Source organism: Manis pentadactyla, chromosome 5 (genome assembly GCF_030020395.1).
Source record: "Manis pentadactyla isolate mManPen7 chromosome 5, mManPen7.hap1, whole genome shotgun sequence".
Taxonomy (NCBI): domain Eukaryota; kingdom Metazoa; phylum Chordata; class Mammalia; order Pholidota; family Manidae; genus Manis; species Manis pentadactyla.
This window is the reverse complement of record NC_080023.1, coordinates 145,702,926-145,725,902: the sequence shown is the minus strand read 5'-3', so window position 1 is coordinate 145,725,902 and position 22,977 is coordinate 145,702,926. Positions and strand designations below refer to the sequence as shown.

The following is a 22,977-nucleotide window of genomic DNA, read 5'->3' as shown; positions in this document are numbered from 1 at the left end:
CGCGCGACCTCTTCGCCCTGCTCGGTCTTCTCCTCCTCACCGCCCTCGGCGCCCGACTGCAGGCGGAGAGAAGCGGGCGCCGAACGCCAGCCTCCACCCAAAACCCACGGGGCTTGACGGCACGCGTCGCCCGCAGCCGCCCAGGGCGCTAGGAAGCCTTGCGGCGATGGTGTCGCAAAAACGTCGTGCAGACGTCCGTCCTTGGCGGCTCCAGGCCACCTGTATAAACGGAGTGTGCCGGGGTTTGAAAACTGGCATGGAGGCGGCCGAGGTCCTCTGGGCTTGCGGGAAGTCCACGGAGAAGCGGCCCGCCGGCGTCCCCGGCTGCTAGCTCTACGCCGCCTGCGACCCCGCTGCGTGGCCGCAGGGTCATGCTGGCTTCGCGCGTGGCGCGCGGCGCATGGGGGGCCCTGTGCGGCGCCGCCTGGGCGCCGGGGGCGCGGCCGGGCAAGGAGCGCGCCCGCGGGGCCCTGCCGAGGTCGGTGCCGGGCCTCCTGGGCTGCCTGGCGGAGCGCTGGTGGCTGCGCCCGGCCGCGCTCGGCCTGCAGCTGCCTGGGGCCGGCCCGCGGGGCCACTGCTCGGGCGCGGGGAAGGCGGCCCCAGGGCCCGCGACCGGAGCAGACAGAGCCGCCGAGGCCCGAGGCGGCCGGTGGGGTCCGGCGAGCGCCTCCAGCCTGGTACGTACCGAGAAGGAGGAGGGGCAGCCCTGGGCCGGGGTCGCCCGCCCTGCCGGGGCTCCGTCCTGGACGCGAATAACGTGCGCTGGCCGGCCCAGGTCGGAAGCTTCCGCTTCAGAATTTCTCAGCCGTTCTCTGAAGAGAAGTCACGGGCAAGTCATTCGGTCGGGATGAAGTTCAGGGGTGCCAGTCGAGCCCACCTTAATTGTCGGTGGTCATTAGGATTCCCTTCTCCCCCACCTCTTTTTTTATTTGCACCCTAGGCGGCACCGGCTTCTGTGGATGTTGGATTGGTAAAAATACCCTTCACATGTCTTATTAAAAGCCTATTTTTAATTCCCTCAAGTGAATCCCCAGTGTTTAGTACAAGTGAGTGGGACTCGTCAGAAAGGTACATAAGCTATTCTGATTGCTTGTGCAGGTTTGGTTCACTATTGGTTGACCTTCGGTGACCTTACATATTTTAAGGTGAAGGCTAATTAAATAAATTAAGTCGTAATTAAACGATCCTTTAATGTCTATTTATAGAAAAAGGTTAAAACTCCGTTCTTGAGAGAAGGGAAGGAAATATTGTCTACTTACCTGTTGAAATACTTGCCCAAGCACAAAACACCAGAGTATGAGGGTGGGAGGGCTTTTGATGTCATGTTAGGAACACTTATGCAATTATTACATCTTCAATTGTTATGTCTTCAGTGTGCCCTTGTCCTGCTTTCATCAGTTGTACAGCATGGGTTGAGGTGGCCACATCTGGCAGGCGTCTCAGCTCCACTAGTAGCCAAAGCATATGGAGGTTTGAATGCGGGGTGCTTTGAAGTTGCCACATCCGGGCTGCAGCCCTTCCCAGAACGCGGTAGTTGGTCGAGTATGCCACAGGTTATCTCGTTGGGTAATTTGAGATTAGCTCTCTTAATTTTAATTTAGGAACTTTTACAAATTTAATAGTTAGAAGTTAATGAGGTACTTTATTTTAATTGAAATATTTTATGTGGAAATATTTTATGTGGAGCTAAAAAGAACCCCCTCTCACTGTTGGAGTAACATTCAGTCCTGCTTATTAATTTACCAAATGAAAAGATCTGGCTGTTGGCAACTTTGTCTTTAATTTTGCCCAGTGGTTCTCTCTGAGATTAATTTTGGGGCTCTCTATTCTGACCTTTTGCTTTGCTGTTTCTCAGTCTTGAATTACCTTTTTTTTTTCTTTTCCCTCTCAGTTTCTCTAACATTGAGTTAGTGTTTGACTTATTCTGTAGGGCAGTATGGTCAACAGACTTTTTTCCTCTGGACTCTGAAACACTCTGACCTTTCAACTTGAATTTGGAATATGTTCCAGGAATGTTTCCATTTAATTATGTAATATCTAATTTGAACAAAAGGTGCTTGAGTAAAGGTTTGTATTGCTTCTTGTTTGGTGATTGTTCCCTGGAGAATGTGAAGTTTTTCTGTAGCTTTCAATGATAGCATTCTGCCACCTGACACCAACAGCAGGCCCATTATCCCTCCCAGCTGGTTGAACATTTCTTGGCTGGGCTCTATTTATAAGCACAGATTTCGTACCTTTAGAGAAATACCTTTTCTTACAGGATGGTCTGTGCAGTTTAAAAAGATTTCTTTTGAACTGGAAATTCACTTTTTAGAAAAATCAAAATTAAGGTTCAGGCAATTGGTTACTGATTAAGAGGGTAGGGTTAGTCTTGTGAGTGATAATCCATGGTGTAGAATTGGCAGCCTTGACTCAGTGAAGAAAAGAATTCAGGCTTCAGGCAAAGACATTTCTGTATGTTCTTTCTGTACCCCGTTGTGCAGGGTTTTCTTAGCTCTGTTAGGCTGAGGCTTTTTAAAGTTGAAATTCTCTCTCATGAAACAGATTTCGTTTAGCAAGAAGGAATGCCTTCAGAGCAGCTGCCAGGAAGTCTTGGTTAGTGCCAGAATAAAACAGCTTGACTTCAAATGAAGTTCCAAGGAATCATAAAGCTCCCACATGGGAGCTGTGAAAGCCTTTGGAATCTAGTTGAAAATCTTAACATTTCCATGGCTACTTTGAACAGATTTACAAAATTTCTCTTTATTTCCCAAGGTTGTCAATCCTTTTTCCTAACTCCATTTTTTCCCCAGCAGTCTTCCAATTCAGTGATGAAGTTATAGAATTAAGTATTTTTTCCCTCTTCATTCATATTTTCATACACTGTTTATAACATTTAGTATTCTTTTGATGGGTGTGTATAGAGAAGTGAGGGAGGTTATTTGCAATAAATGTTTTAAGCCAAAATGCCTAGGGTTGATAACTTGGCTTCTTTCTGATGCTTTCTAAACTGTCTACTTGAAGTATAAGATATTCCTGAAGTTTTACTTTTAAAAGCAGAGTGTTGAAAGTTTTGAATTTTAATGGTGAAGTCGCCTATTAAAGGCTTGAGCTCTGTGGGAGATAACACGTTTGTTCTTTCTCTCTTAAGGAGGGAAATCTCTCTGTGTAGCAGACACTTTAGTTATGTTTGGGTACATGATTTATCTTCATCTTCTGTATTGTTGACACTTTCAGAGCTTTGTCTAAAAAAACAATGGATTTAGAAATTTGATTTAAAGTACAGAATGTAAAGTTTATGTAGCTTTGGACCCTTATAATAATGGAAGTGTATTTTTCTAATGCATGTAGTTATTTAAAGTATGAATTTATAGTATTTAATTTAAATACCGTCTTTGTGTTTCAGTATGAAAACCCATGGACAATCCCAAATTTGTTGTCAATGACAAGAATTGGCTTGGCCCCAGTTTTGGGCTATTTGATTATTGAAGAGGATTTTAATATTGCACTAGGAGTTTTTGCCTTAGCTGGGCTAACTGATTTGGTAAGTTGTAAATGCACTCCCCTGTTTGCTTGCCTTCCATATCCCAGAGGCTCTACTACACTGAAATAGCATAGCCTTTGACTGCTTTTCTTTGGAAGGAAATCTTCAAATTTGACCTGATACTTTGTATAAGGACTTGTCTTTAGCATCTGCTTGGGACTCTGTTATTATTTATATTAGCTAAGGAAGGAAGTGAAGGTTGTTGGGAGGCATAAGAGGGGGAGCTTTTTACTCTTGGTTTTTAACCTTTTTTTAAGAGAAAAACCCTTAGAAATTCCGAAGGAGTCATGTATTTGCTTTGGAAATAGAAATGACGGAGAGAATCTCTGAGACTATTTTTCTATACTCTGATCTGCAACAGCAGTTGGTTTTATTAGTGGAGAGGGAAACAATGGGCCAGTTGTTGTGACCAGGAACCTTGTAGAGGCTGGAGCTGTGCAGGTTTATGCTGTTGGGAGGCCATAGGCACCCCACAGTTTTGGCACCTGATTCCTACTTCACACATCTCTGACCACCCAGCGGAAGACCTTGCCCTGGGCCAGGCATTAGGCATCATTGCTTCTCCCACTCCATTAGCAGGTAGACAAATGAGAAAAAAGCTCCTTGGCACCATTGTGTCAATTTTGGGGGAGGGAAGGATTTTTTCAGGTTATTTCAAATTAGAATATGGAAAATAGTTCTATAACAGAAGAGTATATTTTGTGTTAAGTAAGCTTTTGTGGACTGACCAGCTATCATGAATGACATTATTTGTATTTATTACCCACCTTGTTTCATAAGGGATTTGAAATGGCTTATAGAACTACATATCCTACAAAAACACAGTTGAGTGAAATAGTGAAAATGTAGAGGAAAATTTTAAGTCAGGGTGAAGTTAGCATGTAGAAATAGATACAATATGTTCCTGTGCAAGGCTGGATTGAGATCCATGTGAGCACCCATACAGTCAATAATGATTTTGGTGTTTCTTCAAACTGACTTACATTTGAAAAGCATTATTTGATGTTTATTTAGTGAGAATAAAGAAGCTGATATTCTATTAATAAAAGTTGCATCTTTCTTTGTATAATCAGCTATTCCTTTTGAGGTTCATAGAAATAAAATACCACCTGCCCTGTGTCATTGGTGAGCATTAGAGAATTAACTGAAGAGTTTGCAGGATAAACAAAGGAGGGTATTTGCATTGTTATATGGTATTTCTAAATATACATAAAAAATAATCTCTCAAAATGGTTCCTGCCTCTTTTTCCAGAGTTCAGCTCCTATTTGTTACCACTTTTCCATATTCTCACCATCTCTTCTTTTGTCAATGCTTTTATCTCTGAAGCCTGAAGGCCTTTATTCATTATGAAAATCTGTCAAAGGCCTTTATACTGGTAATGGAGTTTTTTTAACACAACACAAGATCTTTTTTAGTTATTGAATTTGCTCTTTTTCTGTTTGTGCTTTTTTTTAGCTGCCACATGAGATTACAACATTCTCTGAATGGAAAAGGCCTCGCTTATAGTTTTGTAATATATAAGGCAATGTCTATGGAAAGTTGAGTTTCCTGGCACCATATTTCTCATTTACAGAGGTTTTGATGCCTCTGGATTAGCTACTGGGTGGATAGCTGGACTCCTAAAGGGCTTAAGCAGAAGAATGACAAGGCCTGATTTATATTGTTTGAGGGAAGTAGGGGATAGGAAGGCAAGAGCAGAAGCAGAGAAGCTGGTTAGAAGGCTTACAGTTACCTAGGGGAGTGGTGATAGTAGTTGGAGAGGGGCGGGAATTTGGAGTTTGAGGCAAGCAAATGGGTTTGGTATATGTTTTGAACTTAGCATTGATATGCTGATGTATTGCATATATGTGGTGAGAGAAAGAGGAGTTGAATATGTCTAGTAGGCTGTTACTGTTTTTTTTTTTTCCTTTTCAACATCCAGGTGCATGGAGGTTTTTGTGATGGGCAACTTTCAAGGTCAGACAGGGTTTATGGAAAAATACCAAGAGTTGTTAAGCCTGTACACTTAGAGGTATCAACTAGGAAGTTGAATATAGTAGTTTGGAGTTGGAGGAAATCATGGTTAGAGACAGATTTGAGAGTTACCAGCATATAGATGGTCATGTCTGGGTGAAATTATCTAGGCTGTAGTAAGAGAAGAGAAGTGAGCAGTAAGTGGAGCAATGGAGAAGGAGCCCTTAAAGAACACTGAGAAGGAATAGCTGGTGAGAAAAGAAGAAAATTAGGCAATAAGATGTCCCAGAAGTTAAGTGAGGACAGTACTTCATTTGGGTTGAGGTAAAGTGAGCTAAAAAATGTAGAATTGGTGACCTTTATAAGTACCATCTCTGGAGCAGTGGGGAAAGTCAGAGTTGCTGGCGAGCAAATGTGAGGTGGTAATGACTGTAGACATAGAGGAAGCTTTGTTTTGTAGGGGAATAAGGAAATAGGGTCAAGAAGGATAGTTTTTAAAGCTATATACTAGGGAAATTTTTGTTGTTAATTAATTGATTAAGTGAAAAAAGGTTGATGATGCAGGAGAGATAGGGAAGGCGAGGCAAATCACAGACAGTGAGAGGGTCTGGGATCAGGGAGCAGGGAAGGCAGAGAGCCCGATTCTGGACGTAGGAATATGAGGGAGTGCCAACAGTGTTTCTCTGTTTCAAGGAAAATAAGATCATGAGCTAGCACGAGAGGCTTTGGGAGGGATAGACTAGGTTTGCAGTGAGGACCAACAGTGTGAGAAGAGACGGTCAGCACAGGCAGGGGGAGGATTGCCAGGCAGTGTTGAGTGCCCACAGCAGATTTGTGGTCATGAATTTGAGTTGAGACCTGTCAGCCCATTTGTGTGTTTTCCTTGAGCAGTGTTCAGCTGTTGGGGTACATGGATAGTTGTGTGCAATCAGGTTGAGGGAGATGTTTGCAGAGGGATGAGGATGTTGGTGACCTTGGAATCCAAGGTGGGTAGAGGGACAGTGAGAAAGAGGGAGTGACAACAGTGAAAGAGTGGGACATGGTAAGTTCCCTGGGATTAAAAACTGGACTGAAACCGATCTTCCAAGGCCTCAACTCCCAGTTCTATGCACTTTCTGTTAGACATTGTTACCTCTAGTGTACTTGAGAAGAAAATAGCTTCTTTCAGTTGTAATAGTAATAGGTAGTGACTGCTTTTTCTGAGGGTTTATGAAGTACTAAGTGCTGAACAAGTGTTAATCACATTATGTGCTGAAGACCTTTTGAGGTAGGTAATGCTGTCTCTGTTTTATAAATGAGGAAACCGAGGCTTAGGCCAGCTAACTTGCCCAAGGTCACACAGTTAGCAAGTGCTGAGTCAGGACTTGAAGCAGTTATATTCTGTTGCCAAAGAGCATATTCTTAACCATTGTCCTATATTGCTATTGTCTCCTCAAACTCATTGGAATACTTGGATTATGGAGGATTTATTTATCCTGTAAAATGTACCATCTTAAATTATGTCTAAATTAATTTTATCTTTTTCCTTGGAGATAGGACTAGAAAGTAGGACTAGACAATTCAAACATTTGCTGAAGCTTGAAGTTAAGTAAAATGAGTAAAAGCCAGGTAGGGATTGGAAAACCAGAACAAATCAGCCTAGTGGAATGGGGATTAGATGGTACTTGGTTTCAGTCTGTTTTGTGGCTTCAGGGTGATCAGATCTTTCCATTTCTCAATTAAGGCTAAAGATTTGCATTTTTGTAGTTAAGACTTTGAATTTTTAAATGTTGGCTACTAATTCATATTTTTAAAAGCTCTGGGCAGGACAAACTAACACAGCCTGCAGGCCCCATTTGGCCCACTGGCAACCAGGTATGACCTCTGCTTTAAAACACAATTTGTTTCCAAGAATAGTGAATAAATAATTTTCATATCAAAATTTTTCAGTAAGCCTGGTACAGGCTTTGAATTTTTTAGTTAAATATGAGTCATGTAAATACAGTCAGACATGGAATCTTTTAGTTAAATATGAGTCATGTAAATACAGTCAGACATGGAATTAACATGGCACTAAACAAATTAACATAATTTAAAAATAAATAATAGGTAAAACTTAGATCATTTTATAGAAAAGTAGATAGGAGTGACTTGGAGAGTCTCACAGATGAAAGGTAGTCCTTGCACATAAAAGCAGCTGTTTGGCTGTAGTGAAATAGCCTAAGTTAGAAGGCTCAGAAGAGGGGTCTCCTAGTCCATGCTCTGTCAGTCATGCCTTTCATGAGTTTTATTTGGGTTTTTTCCATCTGTAAATTTGTGTCTGGGTTCATCCTGCAAAGGGGCATTTTGAAAACATTGAGAAATAATGGAAGGCTGTAGAAACTGAAATTATTTTCAGACCAGTTGGTGATTTGAAAGCTAAACATATACTAGTGAGAGAATGAGAAAATTTGGGGATAAGAAACAAGTGGTTTTATTGACATTTTATGAAAGTATAGTTGTTATTCTGGTATCTCTTTAACCTTCAAGATAACCTACTCTGTACCTATTATGACATTTATTTAAAAAAAACTTCTATTTTCAGTTGGATGGATTTATTGCTCGAAACTGGGCCAATCAAAAATCAGCTTTGGGAAGTGCTCTTGATCCACTTGCTGATAAAATACTTATCAGTATCTTATATGTTAGCTTGACCTATGCAGATCTTATTCCAGGTAAGAACGCCGTCATGCGTACTTTTAAATAGCATAGGGAAGAATGACATTAGTCAGCTTAGGATTTCTCTTGATAGAGAAACAAATAATTTTTATTTTAAATATATATTTTTCAGATTTAGACTGTTTCCCTGATTTTAAACTATTGAACTGTGTTGCTTATCACGCTCTTTGGTTTACTTTAGTGTGTACATCCCTGTTATAGTGATAGAATCTGTTGTTTTCTTGGTAAGATTGTTTAAAGTTAAAAATGAAGCACATACTGTTTCACAGTATAATTCATATTAGTCTAGAATCTTTTGAAACTATTATTTATTCTTGGTGCCTAGCCTTTTGAAAGCAGTTTAAAGTGTTTCTAAGTCTATTATTTAGTATAATTTAATCATAACAAGTGAGAGCTGAAATGAAATCCTGAAGATGTCTATAAATTTTTATGTAACGATTACTTAGACACTATTATGCAACTTGAAAGCATACATATATTGTGTACATTATCTGAATACTCTTTCTAACAATGTTGTGATCTTTGGCTTTGTAATTTGCATGTGCTTTTTTGGTTGTTCATTTTCTAGTTCAGCTGTATTTCTCAGTTTTTCTCCCTCAGTTTAAACTGTTTATTTCCAAGAGTTAGAAACAGAATCTGAGAACAAAGCCGCTGCTGCGTGGCCCTTCAGTGGCATGCTGTGACTGATGCTGGACTGGTGTTCCAGTCTAGTGCGGTCCTCAACTAGGGTTCTTTTTCTCCTTTACCATTGGCTTTTAAGTCTCCATACTAAATTAAAAGATGAATTGGATTAATGTTCATATTTTTGTGCCTCTGTGAAAGTCAGAGTTGTGTGTATGTGGTTGGGGAGTGTTGAAGGGACAGGAGTATTCTCATTCTAATGAATATAATTTTCAGGAAAAAAAGAACCTAAGGAGCATTCTGTTGAAATTATTCAAAATTCAGATGTTGTTGTATGCATGCACATGCATGCTTTTATGCTTCCAGTTTTTCAGACTTATTTTGTATTATGTTGTATTGCTTTACAAAGGCTGGCCAAGTGTTTCCCTGTTGAACATAGAAATTGATTCCAGATTTTGGTATTATGGGTAATGTTGCTGTGAGCTTTACCGAAATAATTGGTGTAGGTTGCTTTTTAAGCTGAGACTTGCCTTCACTGTCATTCTGGGAATTTCCATTTTCTCTCTTTTGTTTAGGTGTCTTTTTCCAGGCTTCCATCACTTCTTGTTATGATCCTCCTTTTGGTGGAGTGCAGCCTCTGTTGGTTTCCTGTGCAAGGATGCAGCATGGTAGCCAAATTTTTAAATGTCTATAATGTCTATTTTGAAGACCACTAAAATTTTATCTAAAAAACATCTAAAATGTCTTTATTCTACCCTCCATAGGTGATGGAGATTTGAACAGGGCATACTTTTCAACTGCAGGTTATTTTCACTGAGAATTTTGTAGTGTTCTGAAGACTTCCAGAGTCCACCTTATTGAAAAGTTTCATGACATTCTGGTACCTTTTCCTTTATATATGGTTATGTTTTATATTGAAAAGCTTTGATGATTTTTTTTACATTATTCCTAGTTGGTGTTTTTTTTTTTTTTAAATCTCTCTTAAAAATGAACTTTCTAATTGCTTCTGTGGATACCCAGTTATACCAGCACTTTTTATTGAAAAGTCTGTGTTTGCCAGCCTCACTGTGGTCTCCCCCTCTCCTGCTCGTCCATTCTCCCTTCTTTCTTCTTCCCTTCCTCCCCTCCCCTATCTCTCTCTCTCTCTCTTTTTCTCAGTTGTCTAGTTTTTCCCCATTTATTTGTCTGTGTTTGCACCAGTACCATCCTTAATTATGATTGCTCTGCTGAAAGTCTTGTTATCTAGTAAAGCAAGTCCCCCTCCTCCTTTGATATTCTTACCCCTTTCTATTTGATGTGAATTTTAGAGTGAGCCTTACAAATTCCCCAGAAAAACCTGTTGCAGTTTTAATTGGGATTGCATTGAGTTTATAGGTCTGTTTGAAAGAATTGATATTTTTATAATATCGAGCCATGCAGTCCACAAATACATGTATATATACTTTATGTACATTTACAATGTCAGAACATTACAGTTCTCTCCAGAGAGGTAATAAACAACTTTTAATTAGGTTTTATTCCTAGGTACTTAGTTTTTGATGCTTTTATTTATTTATTTTTTTACTTTTCTCTAAGAGTTTTATGGTTTCCTGACTTACATTCAGGTCTTTGATACATTTTGAGTTTACTTTTGTGTATGGAGTTAGACAGTAATCCAGTTTCATTCTGTTACATGTAGCTGTCCAGTTTTGCCAACACCAGCTGTTGAAGAGGCTGTCATTTCCCCATTGTATATCCATGGCTCCTTTATCATATGTTAATTGACCATATATGTTTGGGTTAATATCTGGACTCCCTATTCTGTTCCACTGGTCTGTGGGTCTGTTCTTATACTAGTACCAAATTGTCTTGATTACTGTGGCTTTGTAGTAGAGCTTGAAGTTGGGAAGTGAGATCCCCCCTGCTTTATTCTTCCTTTTCAGGATTGCTTTGGCTGTTCAGGGTCTTTTGTGGTTCCATATGAATTTTAGAACTATTTGTTCCAGTTTGTTGAAGCATGCTGTTGGTATTTTGATAGGGATTGCATTGAATCTGTAGATTGCTTTAGGCAGGATGGCCATTTTGACTATTAATTCTTCCTAGCCAAGGGCATGGGATGAATTTCCATTTATTAGTGTCCTCTTTAATTTCTCTTAAGAGTGTCTTGTAGTTTTCAGGGTATAGGTCTTTCACCTCCTTGGTTAGGTTTATTCCTAGGTGTTTTATTCTTTTTGATACAATTGTGAACGGAATTGTTTTCCTGATTTCTCTCTCTGCTAGTTCATTGTTAGTGTATAGGAATGCCACAGATGTCTGTGTATTAATTTTGTATCCTGCGACTTTGCTGAATTCAGATATTAGATCTAGTAGTTTTGGAGTGGCTTCTTTAGGGTTTTTTATGTACAATATCATGTCATCTGCAAACAGTGACAGTTTGACTTCTTCCTTACCAATCTGAGTGCCTTTTATTTCTTTGTTTTGTCTGATTGCCGTGGCTAGGACCTCCAGTACTATGTTGAATAAAAGCGGGGAGAGTGAGCATCCTTGTCTTTTTCCTGATCTTAGAGGAATTGATGCTTTTATAAATGGTAGCTTTTTTATATTTCATTTTATAATAACTGCTTATTGCTGATAGGATAAAAATCAGTTCTAATGTTGATTTTTGTGTCTTGCAAAACTTGCTAAACTCTTGTTCTAATAATTGTAAATTCTCTTGGATTTTCTACACTCTCAATTATGTATAGTCTGTAACTAATGAAAGTGTATTTCTTCTTTTCCAGTCCTTCTTTTTTTATTTGACTTACTATACTAGATAGTATAATGCTGAATAGGAGCGTTGTCTGTGTCTTATTTCCAATTTCAAAAGGAAAACTAACATTTTACTACTAAATATGATGTTTCTTATAGGTAGATATCCTCTTTTCAGGTTGTGGAAGTTCACTTTTATTGTGAATTTGCTATGAGTTTTTATTACAGTTGGATATTGAATTTCATCAAATTCTTTGTCCTCTTGTTGTATGAGAGTGATTTTCCCCCATTAGGCTGTTAATGTGTGGTGAATTACATTATTGATTTCCTGATGTTAAACCAACCTGAAATTCCTGGTATAAATCCAACCTGGTCATGATATATAATGGAGATACTACTGTTTGCTAATATTTGGTTGAAGATTTCTTATCTACATTCGTGACATTGGCCTGAAATTCTTTTTTCTGAATATCCTTCTTAGGTTTTAGTATCAAGTTTATACTCATCTCCTAAAATAAGTTAGGGAGTCTACTTATTTATTTTTTTCCTTGGAGATGTTTGTGTGAGATTGTATTTATTCCCTGTTAAATAAAGGTTAAATGTTCTTTTAAATAATTCTTTCTTTAAATTGAAGCCATTGAGGCCTGAGTTTTCTTTGGGAAAGAGTTTTCAAATAGGTGATTCATTTTTTGTTGGATAATTCATGTTTCCTGGTTCATCTTTTATCTGTTTGGTAAGGTGTGATGTTTTCTAAGACCTTGTCCATTTCAGCTATATTTTTAAAAGTTTACCATAAACTATTTATAGTACCCACATTGACTTTTTAATGTCTATAGGATATGTCATGATGTGTCCCCCTTTTCATCCTGATTATTAGTTATGCATCCCTTTTTCAGAATACTTTGCCTCCATTTATTCTTAACTTGACTTAGGTTATTGTTGTCAAACTTTAATTTTATGTTTCTTATACCCACATGATATTGTTTATAAAGTCAGTGGTCATTTTGGTGTATCTTCATACTTACTTTTTTGGTTTATATTGTTGGATGTATTTCAAACCTTCCATCTAGAATCACTTCTCTTTTGTCTAAAGTATAACTTTAGAAACTTTTAATAAAAGTCTACTGGTGGCACATTCTTTGTTTCTCTGAAAATATTTTTATTTTTGTCTTTTTATTTGTGTGCTTGAGAACATTTAAGTTCTGTTCTCTTTGCAAATTTCAATTACAGAATACAGTGTTATCAACTTTAGTCACCATGTTATACATTAGATCCTCAGACCATTTATCTTCAAACAGGATGATCTACCCTTTTTACCAACCTCTCTCTGTTTCCCCTACCCTCCAGCCTCTGGCAACCACTTTTTTTTTTTGGTATCATTAATGTACAGTTACTTGAGCAACATTATGGTTACTAGACTCCCCTTATTATCAAGTTCCCCCCACATACCCCATTACACTCACTGTCCATCAACGGAGTAAGATGCTGTAGAATCATTACTTGTCTTCTCTGTATATACTGTCTGGCAACCACTTTTTTACTATTTCTAACCCTAACCCTAACCCTAACCATTTTTTTACTATTTCTATGAGTTCAGCATTTTTAAAAAATTCCACATGTAAGTGATATTAGGCAGTATTTGTCTTTTCTTTCTGATTTTGCCTTTATTCTTGAAGGATATTTTTGTTGAGTATAGAATTCTGGGTTGTTATTTATTCTCTTCTAGCACATTTAATGCGTCATTCAAGTGTCTTCTCATTTCCTTTGTTGGTAAGAAAATAACTCTAACTCTATTTCTTTTCTGAAGTTAATCTTTTTACTCTGGCTGCTTTAAAAATTTCTTCTTTTCTTTGGTTTTCCACAATTTGACAATAATATTTCTTAGTATGGGTTTCTTTTGTATTTATCTTGCTTGGGATTTGTTGGGCATTTTATGGTGTCTTTAATCAGTTCTGGAAAATTCTGAACCATAATCTTCAGATGCTACTGTTGTCTGTTTTTCTCCTCTTTGGGATTGTAGTATGCCAATGTTAGACTTTCCCACTGTATCTTTTGTGTTTCAGCCTCTTTTCTGTATGTTAACCTCATTTTGTCTTTCTGAGCTCCATTTTAGGTGGTTACAAATGATCTTACTCTTTCAGAATACTAATTCTCTCTTCAGCTATGCAAAATTAATTTAATTCTTATTTGCTTTTGTATTTTTTTAAAGTTACAAATCATCTAAAGTTTTCAGTTTACTGCTCAAATTTTCAATCATTTTTATATCTCTTTGATCATAGTAAGCTCAGTTTTATAAACTCTTACAATTCTAAAATCTTGTATATTTTGAGGGTCTCTTTCATTTGCCTGTTGTTTCTATTGATTCTTCTTTTTGTGGTATCTTGTGTCTTTGGTAATTTGACTCTCTAGAAATTGTATTAATATTTGAAAAATAATTTGGAGTAATATTTTGATGTGTACAATGATGGCATCACTTCTAGAGATTTTTTTGTTCAATTTTGCCCAGCACCTAGGAATGTTAACAGTCTGGGACCACCTAGACCTGAACTCTCAGTACCTTTAGGTCTTTTCTGTAGCTGAGAGCTCTCCATCTGCTGCTTGGGGATTGCAGAAGCTTTGCCACCTGTGTTTTAGGAGGAGGCTGGGTGCCATCTCAGTATTCAGTATGTTGACCTTCATTTAATCACCCTGCACCCTAGTGACCTCTATGTTCTGTTCAGAGATTAACTTGTAGAACAAGGATTGGCTCTTTCTCTGTAAAGGGCTATATCATAAATATTTCAAGCTTTGTGGGCCATGTGGTCTTTGTCACAACTACACAGCTCTGCTATGGCATATGAAAACAGCCATGGAAAATAGATAAATGAGTAGGTGTGGCAGTATTCCAATAAAACTTTGTTTATGGGCACTGGAAGTGGAATAATTTTTATGTATCATGTAGTAGTAGTCTTGAGATTTTTCTTCCCCTCAACCGATTAACAATGTGAAGATCGCTTTTAGCTGTAAGGAGCAAGAGTCCTGGGGTAAAGACCTAGTGGAATGGGTTTGGGGAGCATTCTGGGGAGGTATCTCACTGCTCTTTATGTAGGCTTTACGGGTTTCTCTGGTCGGAGGTGGCCTGCTGCTTATTTGCTTTTGTAATAAGTGAGTGTCCCTTTCTGAAGGACTTGAATTTCAGCTCTCCTCACTCTGCTAAGGTAGTTATTGCTAATAAACTTAGTGAAAACTTTGAAATTTGTCTCCTCTTCCCGTTCTCTTTGTGTCTTTATATCCTTTCATTCCTGTACTGTCATTTCAAAAAGGTTTTGGGGAGAGAGATGCACATATGCTGTCTTGCATCTTATTTTTATGCTGCATTTTTGTAAAAGTTCCATCCACCTTGATTTGAGTAGCCTTGTTTCTTCAAGAGTAAGAATTTGCTTTCTCCTCAGCTAGGAAATAATTCTTCTTTTCTTCTTGCTCTTTCTAAGGGAGGGAAGAAAAGGATGAAAACAAATTTTTTTATTGTGACAGCATAACAGTATAGGAGATGAATCTCAGTTAATCTCTCCTTATGTGCATTTGTTCTGCTGCATTTACCACCTAGGGGTTCCTTTCCATGTGGTTATGTTATTTTTGGTTTACGATATAGCAGATTTTTATTGTGGTTTAAATAAATTCTGTGATTAAATTTATTTTTGACACAATAACCTATGATACTGATAATGATAATGACTGTTTTTAATATGTAAAAGTGATTTGCATATTAAATGGGATTTAATTTTAAAAGTGATTTTACAGATTAATATGTAAAATTTGATTTTATTAATTTCCCATTAATCTAATAAAATTTGCCAATGAGGGACCTCCTTGTTGTCAAACTTTAACTATATTTCAGACAGAGTGAGCAAGAAATAAAAACCTCAAAGCAATCCTTGACATACTGTACACCCTCCTACCCCTGCCAATACACTATCATACTCTCTCAGGCAAAATGAAAGCTGCTTTAGCCCTGGAGGAAAAGGAAGGGGAGGCCAGGAGAGGAAGCAGGAATAGTTAGAAAGAAGATGTGAAAGCCAGGGAAATGGATAAGATTGCCCAAAGAACCAAAATCAGAGCCTGTATGTATACTGTCAGTTGGCAGAGGCCTTAGAGATTAATGGGTACGGCAGGGTTCTGCCTGGCTATGCATGCAAACCCCTCAGGGAGCTTGCATCTGTGTTTTTACAAAGCTTTCCCAAGGTGATTCTGATTGTGAGTCACACTGCTGGGTTGGAGCCTAATGGACTGGCCTTAGCATAGGCTGTGAATTCCATAGACCTAGGTTCCATTGCTGGCTGTACTACTTAGTAACTGATGACTTTAGCCTAATAAATATCTGCCTGAGGTTTGTTTTCCATATTTTGTGGAATGGGGGTATTGATCCCTATTTCATGAAATTGATATGTAGATTAAACGATAATATGTATGAAATGCTTAAAACACTGCCAGATGCCCAGTGTATGGTAGTTTCGGTAGTAAATAGTACCAAAACCTGTCTTTGCAGAGTATTGAATTGCCTCATCTCCTCTTCTGCAGAAATCCCTCATTTAGAATTAAGTCATAATTTTTTTTTCTCAGTGGTGATGAAAAACAATATTTGTTTTCCTAAAGTCATATTTAGGAGGTTTACTGTTTGTAATTTGCATGAGTTTGCTGCATTTTAAAATCTAATTATTGTTAGATTTTGCCAGCTAATGATTGCTATAGAAAAGTTTGTTTTATAGGCACAAAAGGGCATCTAACAGTCATGGCTGGCTTGTTTTGTTCCCTGGCTCATACAGCTGTGTCTTCTGTGTGCTCCAAATGCCATGACTTGACTGGATAAGCATTTTCTCTGGAATAGAGGACTAGGCCCAGGGATCAACATTTGTATCTGTGGCCAACAGAGATTAAAATTTTAAATCAGGAATTAATTGGTGAGATTTTGTTCAAGTTGCAGAAGCAATAGAATGTCTAAACTGGAGAGGACTATAATAAATACAGCCTCAAAAGTAATTCATAAAAGAACTGTTTGAAAGTATTATGGAAGGGATATTTATGATCCTTTTATTTTAGTATGCAACAGTCAAGTGTTAGCCTCAGGATTTTTTTTTAATATTTTTTTTCTTCTGAAAGCAATATATGTTCATGGTAAAATTTCTGATAGCACAGAAGGATGTAAAGTAAAGCAAGGCCTCAGCTGTTTTGTCTCATTCAATAAGGGAGTAGGAGCTCCTTAGGCATCTATTTACAGTACTTTGCTGGCTCTGGCTCTTAGGGCCATGCTGTAGAGTCTCAGAACTATTAACAAGTTGAATTCATGTTTGATTAGAATTCATTGAATGAATGGGGCAGAAGTAGTAGCAATAGCTTGGGTGGGAACTGACCAGACAAGAATGAAAATATTTTGTTTCTCTACAAGTAGTACATATGTAGCAAATTTTACTTCATAAAATGTTCTAGAATACAGAAGCAAACAAGGTTCCTGAGACACCAGAATGGTTCACATCCTCTGATATCCATTCTAATCTCTTTGCTGTCTCAGGCCGTGTAATCATAGCGACCATGGTGATCATTTTTGCAAGCTTACAAAGCTGAGAAGCAACAGGAGATGGGGGTGGGGAGGGGCTGTGTAGACCTGATACTGATAACTTCAGCTTAAAAATACATGCAAGAAAAAAAAAGCGAAAGGATCAACATTCTGAAAGGCAGACATAGACTTTAAAAGCTGTAGTGTGCCCTTCATTTTGTTCTGAGGGTGGGTTAAGGAAAAATATATAAATCAGTGGTTCACTCTCTGGACCCCAAACCACCAATTTAAGTATTATGAAATTTTTACTTGTGTGAAGCACCAGTTTATGGTAAGGTTGAAGGAGGCTTCATTGTATGCATAATGTTTTAGTAATTTTCAGAATCCCAATGCAAATTATTTTATATTTGATTTTCAGTTCCACTTACTTACATGATAATTTCAAGAGATGTGATGTTGATTGCTGCTGTTTTTTATGTCAGATATCGAACTCTTCCAACACCGGTGAGTTTGTTTGAAAAAATAATCTTTTAGTATAACTTAAGGCCAAAAAGCACCACTCTATTGTATCTTGAGTTTCACTTGATGGGAATAATTTATGGCAATTTTTATTTGATCCATTTACCAAGAAATTTTTGAAACACATGTACCTGTCATCTTGTTATTGGAATCATCCACTGTGGTAGTTGTTCAGTGAGCACATGAATAATCAATTTCAAAACAGCATATTTTTCAATCTATCTTTTCAGTTAGTAGCACATAAAACCCAAACCAGCTATTGCAGCTAGCCCTGTCCCGAGCAGCAAACTCTGTTAAGAGTTTTGCATCATTATGCCCCCCTAATTTGGCCTCTATGATGGATTGTCTAGAACTGGTATTTAAAATCACAGATGTCTGAATGTGGAATGGTTTGTTTGCATATTTGTTCATTGGTTATGTAAATATTTGAGCATGTAAGCAGAGCATAATCACTTCATCTTTTAGTTCCCAATCCAGTGAAAATAACAGTGTTTTATTCATTTGGCTTTTTAGTGTATTAAAAAAAAAAGGTGATTACAGGAGATTGATTGAGTTTATTTAGTAAAAAGGTGTAGTCAAGCAGACAATATGATGGTTACAGTGTTAGAATTTGAGAGGAATTGAGAAATCTATCAATTTAAAAAACGTGTTTTCAGTGACCTACGTATGATCTATAAAGAATGTAGATATTGCTCAATTAGGGTAATAAAAGAAGATGCAGATAAATGGCTCATCTAGTATAAAGCCAGGCATGCGGTAAATACTCAGTAACTGTTAGCTACATATAATAATAGAATGTTTGTTTTCAACTTGAAAAATTGAACAAAGTTTATCTTTTTGTCCTTTGCCAGCGAACACTTTCTAAGTATTTCAACCCTTGTTATGCCACTGCTAGGTTAAAACCAACCTTCATCAGCAAGGTAAGAGACACATGTCCTTGTAAATTATTCCCTTGTGAATTTTTATTATAATGAATGTAAACCTTAGTCTGGAGCAACTGAAAACGAGACGCATTGAAGTGCATTGACTGTAGGGGATAGAGAGTGGGATCATTCACTCAAATGTTATGTCCCTCAAGCTTTTTGGATCTCTAATATATGTGTAGTGTTTTGTGTTGGTGGTCAGAGAATTTAAGTCTCCAAATAAGGTATAAGGGCCACTGTCTAGGGAATGTGGAGGGAGTAAAAATGTAATTGCATCTTGATTGAGATACAAAGAGATTGTGAAGATTTCTTCCTTGTTTCATTACCCCCTCTCTGTGTGAAAACACCATATAATCAGGTCTTTCATTTTCAAGATCAATAATTATGTGGAAAAAGGTAGGAGAAAGTTTTACTCACTAATAAATGACTAATACTCTTAATTATCCATTACGTCCTGAGCCCTCAGTGGGACAATAACCAGTTTTGGCTCCCAGCAAAGAAACAATGAATGCCTCTCAAGGCACATTGTTCTTGTAGTAACCTTGATAAGTCTGCTGTAATCATTCTTGTGCTGCATCCCTTGTAACAGAGGTTTAACAGGTAAGAGACTCCACACCCAACATCTTGGGACAGAGGGTGATTATTTTATACCAGAGAACTCCCTGGGGTGGACTTTACCTACATTTCTGGGTGTTTTTTAGATTCAAGTGACTTAGATTTGTATCAGGTACAGCATTTGAGTGTGGCACTACTTAGAAAGTGGCTTAAAGAGTACAGAATAAACCCTCATGCTTACAAAAAGCTTTCCAGACAATTTTTATTATTTATTTTTAGGAACAAAATGGAATTCTTGTCTTTTAGTTACAGAATGGATGATAGAACAGAGATGCTTCTCTGTGCACATTACCCACTGATTCATGCTTGACATACTCTGCCCCAGAACACCTCTAATGATGAATAGAGAGACTCTCTAGTGTTTCTGGTTCTGTTTTCTTCCTTTCCTCCTCCATGCTGTCTTATAGGGTGGGGGAGCCTACTCATTTCCTACAGAACCTCCCCCTTGGAGGTGACTGCATTTCAGTTTTCTAATCTCATAGGGTTTGACAGATGGGCAGATGAGAGGAGCATTGAATGCAGTGCTGGGAAGCCTGGGCTCTAGTTTGGTTTGGTAACCTGCTATGACTGTGGGCAAGTCACTTAACTCATTGCCTTTTCACTTGTGAAGAAGTTTAATTATTTCCGTATTCACAGGGCTGTTTTATAATGGGCAACTGAAAAAAGGCAGAGAAAGAACTTTGCAACGTTGTTGAATTGCTGTAAATTCAGGGCAGTGGTACTTCCTGACAGACACCCTTATCCTCATCCGAAAAGGCAGCTGTGCAGACAGAAGGGCCAGTTAGTGAAGGCCACCCTCTGCTGTGAACTGCAGGTCCTTGGGCGGGGATATTACAGCAGCAGGCGTGCTGAGGGCCTCGTGGTACTCTGCTGGGCGGGGCCTTCACCTCACGAGCTGCGAACAGGATCTGATTGGCACTGTTCATTTATGACTTTTTTTTTTAGGTAAACACAGCAGTCCAGTTAATCTTGGTGGCAGCTTCTTTGGCAGCTCCTGTTTTCAATTATGCTGACAGCATTTATCTTCAAATGCTATGGTAAGCTGAATTTAGAATTACTCTCTGAGAATGTCAACAAAATGGCTCATTGTGACAGTCCTTCAATTAACTTCGTTATTACCATATTTGTTTAGCACCCACTGGGTAAAGCTCTGGGTTGTATCTTATGGCTGCTACCATTCTTCAGGAGCTTGCTGTCAAGTATGGGATGCAGTTATAGGAGCTTTCATTAAAATTAAAAGGGGAACAAATTAAAAGGGATATGAGATACAGATACTGAAATGTGTTGGGGTTTTGGAAGAGGAAAAGGTACTTCCAGGTAGGAAGAAGAGGGAAAGCTTCAGGGAGTAAGTGGCATGTGCGCTGAGGTCCAAGTGGATTTTATACAGGGAGAGGCCATTCAAATGAAGGACAGACCCTGAGCAGTCAGAGATGTAAGGGAATGGTTGGGGAAGGTGTGTCCAGCCTAGTGAAAGGGGTATAGTGGGAGGGAAACTTAGAAAAAGGAGTTTGAATTTTATTTTACTATGCTTATTTATAGCCTTGAAATGTATAGCCTTGAAAATGTGTCATTTTCAGACTTTCAGAGTCCAAGTGTGCCATGCTGATACTGAAGCACTGTGTTTTAGTACACTTTCAATTTAACTCTGAAACTTTCTTACTTGATTCAGTACAAGCCGGAAAATGGTTAACCAAAGTTAGTTAACCTAAGAAGCTTTAAAAATTATAACACATGCTAAACAATTTTCTAAAATACACGTACATTTATTACTATTCATCTTCCATCTTCTGATATAGGATCAATGCCTTTTCTTTGAATATTGATCCGTCAGTGGGGAACTTTTCTTTCTTGAATAAACTTTATCCACACTACAACCTCTCTGATTTTCATTTTTGCTTCTTTAAAGTGATGTAAGAGCTTAAGACCTTTATGAAGCAATCTGACTAGAAATTCTGTAGGTTTTTACCATTTTTTTCTAGTCTTTTTAACAACATATTGCCCATTTACTTTGATAGTAATTTTTAGCAGCTCACCTTGTTATCAAGACTTCCCAAAGCATCCAGTTTAGGTCTCAGATATAGCACTTCCAACACATATGTTTCAGTGGTTTATGTATGAGTTTAGAATATCAAACTGGCATAGACAGCTTTGGGATCAAACAAAAACAGTTTTGGTGAGCCTACATCTCACCTGGTGGAAGCAGATTATGTGGGTCCACTAGAAGGAACCTGTTTACCGCAGCATTCAGTATATGGCTAATTGGTAATTCACTTAAGGAAAGAACCCATAAAGAAAGATGAAATTTAATTAAGTGACTCATAGTAGAATTCTCAAAATCTGCAGGAAATAAAGTCTAATATGCTAAGAAGCATGGAGCAGCGGAAAGAACACATGGGCTCTAGAGTTGAAACCAAGCCAGGCTCAAACAGTTCTGTGGCCCTGAGCAAAGTTCTCTGGGGCTCTGTTCCCTCCTCTGTAATATGAGGTCGTGAAAATGAGAACGTAAGACACCTAGAATAATGTCTGGGTAAAAATGACAGTTGCTAGTGTATCATTATTTTGGGGGCTCCTTAACTAGTTTAATTGTTTGACATTACTAATTCAAATGCAAAGTCTTAAAGAAAAGCAGTGTGCTTAGATTTTGTAGTTGAAAAAAATTACACCACACAGCCTTTTCTGTTTTTTAAATGACTCTTTAAATGTATTTTGATTCTCATGGTTGCTATTTTTTAGACTCACAACTAAATTTTCTCTCCTTCCATAAAAGGTGTTTTACAGCTTTCACCACAGCTGCATCAGCTTACAGTTATTATCATTATGGTCGAAAAACTATTCAGGTGATAAAAGGCAGATGAAAGTTTCCATCATCATTAGCAAGTGAACAATGTGCATCATCGGCAGCAGGGCCAGTGGAAATCTACATGAGTTTCCCTATTTCGAAGTTCTGCTTGAAAAAGGACTTGTTAGAACAAATCATGTCATCAAAATTTAAGTAATGTACATTGAAAATAAGCTTGATCATGGGCATATGCAGAATTTCCAATGTATTTTTTAAATACAAATAAAACCATAATTTAGAGTTTTTTTATCTTAGGTTTCTTAATTTATAAGGTACCAGTTATTCCAATTATTGTCTTTTTAAAAATGTTTTTAAAAAAATAGTCCAGAGCATGGAAACTGAAGAGTTGCCACTTCTTAATAGAATTTACATTGCTTACAAAGCACTAGGGAATTTCCTGCATTCCTAGGGAACATCGTATACAACTTGGCTACACAGTTTTATGTTTGACTCTTGGATCTCTGTATACATTAATAGTTCATGTGGTTAATATTTGATCATTTTTAGGATAAAGACAATAAAGGTGGCTTAGTTGTGGATGAAGTAAACTTGTAAAGATATTTAAAGTGCAGTAAGTTTTGAAAATAGTAACTTAGATCAAAGTAGAAGGTATTGAAGTTTATGGTCAGTAGTCTTCCAACCTCTCAGGTGCCTAATAGTTTAGGATAACACATAACAAAGATAGTTGGAATGTGAGAACATGTTTGCTAGCCTGCACCATCCAAGAGGCAGTGAGTAACATCATGCCTTTTCTGGGTTTCTAACATAGTAGTGTTTGTATAATAAATGGAACATGTACTTATATGTTATGTAAATTATATGAAACTGTATATTTTTCAAAGGTTTTTTAAACTTGGGGGAATCTTCTTTTGTTAAGATATTAAAGGAATAAAAGAGCTGGAAAACAAAGCGTACCTTCAGTTGGGTTGGTCTGTGTAGCATGCTGTGGCCCTGGGCTATTGTGTAAGTTTTCTGATTCATACAATCCATGCAGATCATGCCACTTATATTGTAAAAATAATTGGTTTG

At 38.0% G+C, this 22,977-nt stretch overlaps 1 protein-coding gene across 1 annotated transcript; it reads left to right on the top strand.

Annotated features, from left to right (window-relative positions):
* Nucleotides 1–227: 227 nt before the first annotated feature.
* Nucleotides 228–22,188, top strand: CRLS1 (cardiolipin synthase 1). Its single transcript, XM_036885087.2, has 7 exons — nucleotides 228–677; nucleotides 3,386–3,523; nucleotides 8,041–8,170; nucleotides 17,471–17,556; nucleotides 18,423–18,491; nucleotides 20,055–20,146; nucleotides 21,877–22,188. Exons 1-7 carry the CDS (start codon nucleotides 372–374, stop codon nucleotides 21,962–21,964), a joined length of 909 nt encoding a protein of 302 aa, XP_036740982.1. The 5' UTR covers nucleotides 228–371; the 3' UTR covers nucleotides 21,965–22,188.
* The last annotated feature ends 789 nt before the right edge of the window (nucleotides 22,189–22,977 follow it).